Below are 5,150 nucleotides of genomic sequence, written 5' to 3'. Positions count from 1 at the left end.
TGGCTGCGGTCATCTGAGGCCATGTATGGAGAGTTTGGCAAAACCTCTACAAGCAGCAATACAGATACAAAAGAAAGCATTTGAAACACTGTTATATATAAATTGAATTAAAATGTACACAGTCCAGACACTTTGTTTTAAAGCTTGAAGTCCAGATGTGACTAGTGTGTGTAATGGTTTCATTTTTGTCTACTGTGTTCCAGATTTTAAAAAAGCAGCAAAATCTTCCTCTTTTTTTGCATTTTTACAGATAGAATTAAGGCTTCACAAATCAAAAATTGTATTTTTTTTGTAGGATAATAAACTCCAGACTTGACCCGTGTCCTGAAATCATATTTAAGCCAGTTGTTTGTGTTATGAATAAACGCTACTCTGTCACTGAAATATATTAATACGAGACTGTAACATCAACCTAAGATCCAAGTGATTAATGTTGCAAATCTACAACAATAACAAGTTGATGCTCATAACACAGACTGAAACGTTTTCCTCAATCACAGCCATGACAATATTTGTTTACACAGTCATTTAATACAAGATGATAGTCAGAAAAAGTAAATATTTATTACAAAATATACTGCAGGTAAAAAAAGTAACAATACAAAGAATTGACGGTATAGAAAATCTGTTGTGAATATTGTGCACCACAGTGTATGTCAATAAAGCCCAGTCCCTCATCATCATCATCATCAGAATATTACTTCTAAATTAACACCCCATTATTTACATGCAGTTATAATAATATATGTTAAAGAGAAAAAAAGCTCAAAAAGGTGCAAAAGAGAAAGTTATAAATGCAGGAGCAGTATTATTTAGTGTATTGCTTCTCACTTTCTCAGACCAGTGTCGACTGGTTGTACATACATTCAATGCTGAAGACATTATCAGCTCCAACTGGACTATTCTTTCATTAGTTAGCCTGATAATCCAGTTTATTACTCCTCCTCCTGATGTCTCCAGCCTCAGCTTCATCAGACAGCTGAGACAGAGCTGGACCAACTTTGCTGTTGTCCTCACCTCCCACATTGGAATGCTGAGTATGTAAGATTTGGTCGCTGGGTCGTTTCCAAGACGCTCGAGTTGCTATCCAAAGGATTAAACCTCCAAAAATCACCAAGAGGACTCCCAGAGCATTCACAAAAATAGCCTCTGGCGGGGAGTCCTTATACTTTGGGTCTTTCCTTTGTAACAAAAAAAAGAAGTTATACATATTGTTACACAGCATTTCCATTGTACTGGTCTGACTGTTACCGGTACTTAACTTTTTAATACTTACAGGCCAAAAATGAGTTTCTCTGTGATGCCCATGAGTGCCACAGCTATGACACCAATAAACAGCGAGAGACCACTGTAGACATGGATGGGCATGAATGCTGCTCTCCAGGACACAGGTGTGACAGGTATCAGGTACAAGCCAACTCCAAGAACAAGCTGCTCATTGATGGGGAGAGAGAGGGAAAAATGTGTGCACTTATCAAGACTGTTATTTACAATGACTTGGCTTTTCTAGAAACGACCACAAGAGCAAGAGGACATTAAAAAGAATCCCAAAGTGATATCAAACTACATGTAATTTCATACATATTTAACCAACTCACAACTCCATTTAGGACATATTGTTAAGCTGGAAATGGTACAGTAGCATGAAAACAGTTTGTTCAGGTGCAAAATGTCAAGTACAAGTACAAATATCAGTAATTCACCTTGTTTTACCCCTCGTGTCATCCTGTGGGTGAAAACTGACCCACTTTAAAGTTTGAAAATGTGGGAAAAAAATCTATTTTCACAGACAAACTTCTGATGTCCACATTTTCAGGAAAACTTTGAACATTTTTTGGTGGAAAAAAAGAAATGTTAAAAATGTTTCTTAAGAACTTTCACCCAGTGAAATTCGCTGGATTTTGGTTGATTTTTATGTGAATGTTCTTAAAGAAAATATTGGAAGTTTTACTGATATCCATGTAATTATTTTAGATTTTTTGGGGGAAGATTTTTACTCATTTTTGGAAAATATTTCCAAGAATTTTTTTGTCACATTTGGGGGATTTAAAGAAAACTTCTAAGGGAAACTTTTAAGGAATTATTGGAATTTTCTTCCGATTTTGCAAATTTTCAGAAATTTGAGGATTTTTTTTGCTGAATGTTTGGGGTTTTTTTTTTAGACAAGGAAACAATATTTTTCAGTGCCCGTAAATGAGGACAACAGGAGGGTTAAAATCAAATGCTTAAAAGTAACACTGAAAAATAATGCATGTTTACCTGTAGACAGTAGAGAATAACTGCAGTCAGGCCCAGCCAGCTGTGCAGACTGTACAGGTTGGGAATGTTGGCAGCGTTGTGGAAATCAAAAACGGCCACCATGGATATAACAGCAAAAACAAATGCTGTTAAGTTCAAGCCCGCGTGGATGAACTTCATCATCAGTTTGCTGCACTGCCAGGTCCAGGGGAGCCTGTAGACTATAATGGCTGCAAGAGAGGAACACTTGCTGTCAGTAAAAGCAGAAAAGAAAGCAGGGTGCACTTCTGGAGCACAGAGACATTGAGTTTGGAGATAAAGTCTACAGTGAAGAGGTCATCTGAGCTGCCAGAGGCATATCACAGGAACGGACTTTAGAAGAGGTCTTTGTATTTTCCTCTAATATCTTCCTGCAGAAAGTCTAGCAGCCTGTAAGTGACACCTAAATGTTTAAATCGCTGTATAGAGGAACGTTTAATGTTGCAGTCTGTGGAAATTATGTTTGTAAAGTTGCAACTATGATACATAATTATGCAATTTGACAGCATCGTTGTGTAATATGGTGCAAATAGTTATCCAAAGTAGTTTAAATCAATCCACTGGACTTTAAGAAAGTTCCTTGAAGACGTTTCACCTCTCATCCAAGAGGCTTCTTCAGTTCTGGTGGTGGTTGGTGTTGCCTCAGCTTTTAAACCTCTGTGAGGTGTATCCAGGGCTATTATTCCAACGACCAATACCAAAACTCATCTGACTACTCAACGATGGTCATTGTATCGGTGGGGGTCGTTGAAATGCATCACTGAGCCCTTGTGTGCTAATGGTGGTCATTAGCATGAGTCTGCTGAGTTGTTCTTTTGGGGAGTTTTGAAAGGACCCGATTGTAAATTGGCGAAAGATGATGTCACAAACCACCCCCCCTGTTCAGAGATGGCTTCTCTACCTTGACATGGATGGCTTCTTTCACTCCTCTCTCAAACCATCTGTCCTCCCTGTCCAAAATCTGAACATTGGTGTCCTGAAATGAGTGTCCTTCTTCCTTAAGGTGAAGGAAGACTGCCGAATCCTGTCCTGAGGAACTGGCTCTCCTGTGTTGAGCCATGCGCTTGTTAATTGGCTGTTTGGTCTCCCCTATGTAGAATGCTCAGATCTCTACATAGGGGAGACCAAACAGCCACTTAACAAGCATGGCTCAACACAGGAGAGCCAGACACATATTGAAACTAATATAAACCACTGAAGGAAGTATTAATATTGTGATTATACAATTTACTTCAGGGGTTACTAATGCCATGTGAGATCTGCAAACCATGTTTCCTTCAAAGCAACAATTTGCCTCTAACTTACTTGTATTAAAGGAAAGCAGAGTGTCTATCTGTGGCTGATGCAATAACTAATTTTAACTAAGTTTCAGTAAAAGTTTAGTCACTGAACTTTGCTCTGATGAACTTGCCATCAGTGCTTCCCCTCCTACAGGATTCTTGGTAAATCCAGTCTAGTGTAACCTGGCTTTAGCAGTAATTTCCTCCGTCCGTTTACATTTTTGAAAACAACACCCACATTCCGCCTGCAGACTCGGTTTCCTCTAAAAAAAAGAAGGAATTTCCTCACCGATTCCCTGCAACAAAATGAAGCCGATGACTATGAGCACAGGATGCCAGTTGAACTCAGCCGGTCCTCCGTCCCAGGCTAAACCCTCCTTAAAGTGGAGGACCCATTTGAGCACGAACATTATGGAGACGAGGCCGACGGCGGCGGCAGCAAATAGGGTGAAGAGGAACTGCTTGAGATTGTCCATCTTCTCCTTCTTCGTCAGTCTGAGCTGCAGCAGCTGCTGTCGAAGCTGCAACACTTTCAAGTGGAGCCTGCAGAGGACGGAGCTCAGTCACATGACCCCGAGCTGCGATCATGTTTGGAGGAAAGGCGTTTTGTAACCTCCGTGGTTACAGAAGAGTCTGGGACGAGTAAAAACAAAAATACCTCTGTTTTTGTGCTCTGTCACGCTCAACCTAATTGCAGTCCCTCTTTGTGGAGTTAAAGCTTCAGCTGGATCAGGCACAAAAGGGTTTTAAATCTCAGTTATGCAGAAGCTGATGTTGATTTGAGTGGTCATCTGCACTTTGTGGTGCAGTTTAATTCTACCGTTTTTAAGATGAGGAGTTGGTCAAATGTGGTCGAGATGGAGACACAATAAGAGTTAAGTCTCCCCTTTATTGCTCTTTTACAACTAGAATAATTGTTTCATAAACCAGAGGCTCTTTTAGGGCAGTCTAGTCCAGTTGTGAACAGTTTATACAGGAAAAAAGGTCACTTCCACACCTGACTGTGGATTTTTAGGTGGTGGTGTGGCTGATGGTGGACATATCTCAGCAACTGCTGGATAGATTGACATCACATTTCAAATATAATCCCCCTCTGACGGCTAGAAATTATGATTGCATACTAGAGCTCAACTGATAATGATTTCTTTTGAAGGGACTGGTATCAATTTTAGGGAGTAACAAAATGATATTGATATTTTAATATCTGTTATACAGATTAAACAGACACATTATACATTACACAGTGTTCTTCAAGCTCATGTGGGGTAGTTCTGACTGCTTTTGGCATGTTAAAGACAAAAAAAAGACAGAAAAGCATGGATTCTCCTGTTTCTGAATCTTGTACAAAGAAGAAGGCTGGAAATTGTGGAAGAAACACATCACAAATTCGAAACTGTTTTAAAGACTGTTTAGCTTCTGTAGGACAATATAGTCCACAGTTGACAAGTGTGTATATATATAATTTTGTTTTAGAATTTATATGTATATATATAAATGGTGACCTTACAGTTGAATAAACATAAAAACATGAACAATGTATCATCGAGGCAGCACTAGTGGGTACATTATTTTTTTAGCTGAATGTACACTGTA

The 5,150-nt window shown here is 39.2% G+C and overlaps 1 protein-coding gene across 1 annotated transcript; it reads right to left on the bottom strand.

Moving 5' to 3' along the window:
- Positions 1 to 539: 539 nt before the first annotated feature.
- Positions 540 to 4,123, bottom strand: LOC110964474 (plasma membrane ascorbate-dependent reductase CYBRD1). The gene is made up of 4 exons (XM_022213229.2): positions 3,847 to 4,123; positions 2,260 to 2,468; positions 1,277 to 1,431; positions 540 to 1,181 (listed from the first exon to the last, which is right to left on the bottom strand). The coding sequence occupies exons 1-4, from the start codon at positions 4,031 to 4,033 to the stop codon at positions 911 to 913; spliced, it is 822 nt and encodes a 273-aa protein (XP_022068921.1). The 5' UTR covers positions 4,034 to 4,123; the 3' UTR covers positions 540 to 910.
- Between the last annotated feature and the right edge of the window lie 1,027 nt (positions 4,124 to 5,150).

Source organism: Acanthochromis polyacanthus, chromosome 14 (genome assembly GCF_021347895.1).
Source record: "Acanthochromis polyacanthus isolate Apoly-LR-REF ecotype Palm Island chromosome 14, KAUST_Apoly_ChrSc, whole genome shotgun sequence".
In the NCBI taxonomy this organism is placed as follows: domain Eukaryota; kingdom Metazoa; phylum Chordata; class Actinopteri; family Pomacentridae; genus Acanthochromis; species Acanthochromis polyacanthus.
Note: the sequence above shows the minus strand (reverse complement) of the source record. Positions and strands in the feature narration are given on the sequence as shown.

What these genes read in the sequence shown, in the direction of transcription:
- LOC110964474 (XM_022213229.2), bottom strand. Translation starts at nt 4,033, where the DNA reads ATGGACAATCTCAAGCAGTTCCTCTTCACCCTATTTGCTGCCGCCGCC. An exon ending in CATTTTGTTGCAGGGAATCG is followed by an intron (nt 2,469 to 3,846) that starts GTGAGGAAATTC and finishes CCTCTCTTGCAG; the next exon opens with CCATTATAGTCTACAGGCTC. An exon ending in TTATTCTCTACTGTCTACAG is followed by an intron (nt 1,432 to 2,259) that starts GTAAACATGCAT and finishes ATCAATGAGCAG; the next exon opens with CTTGTTCTTGGAGTTGGCTT.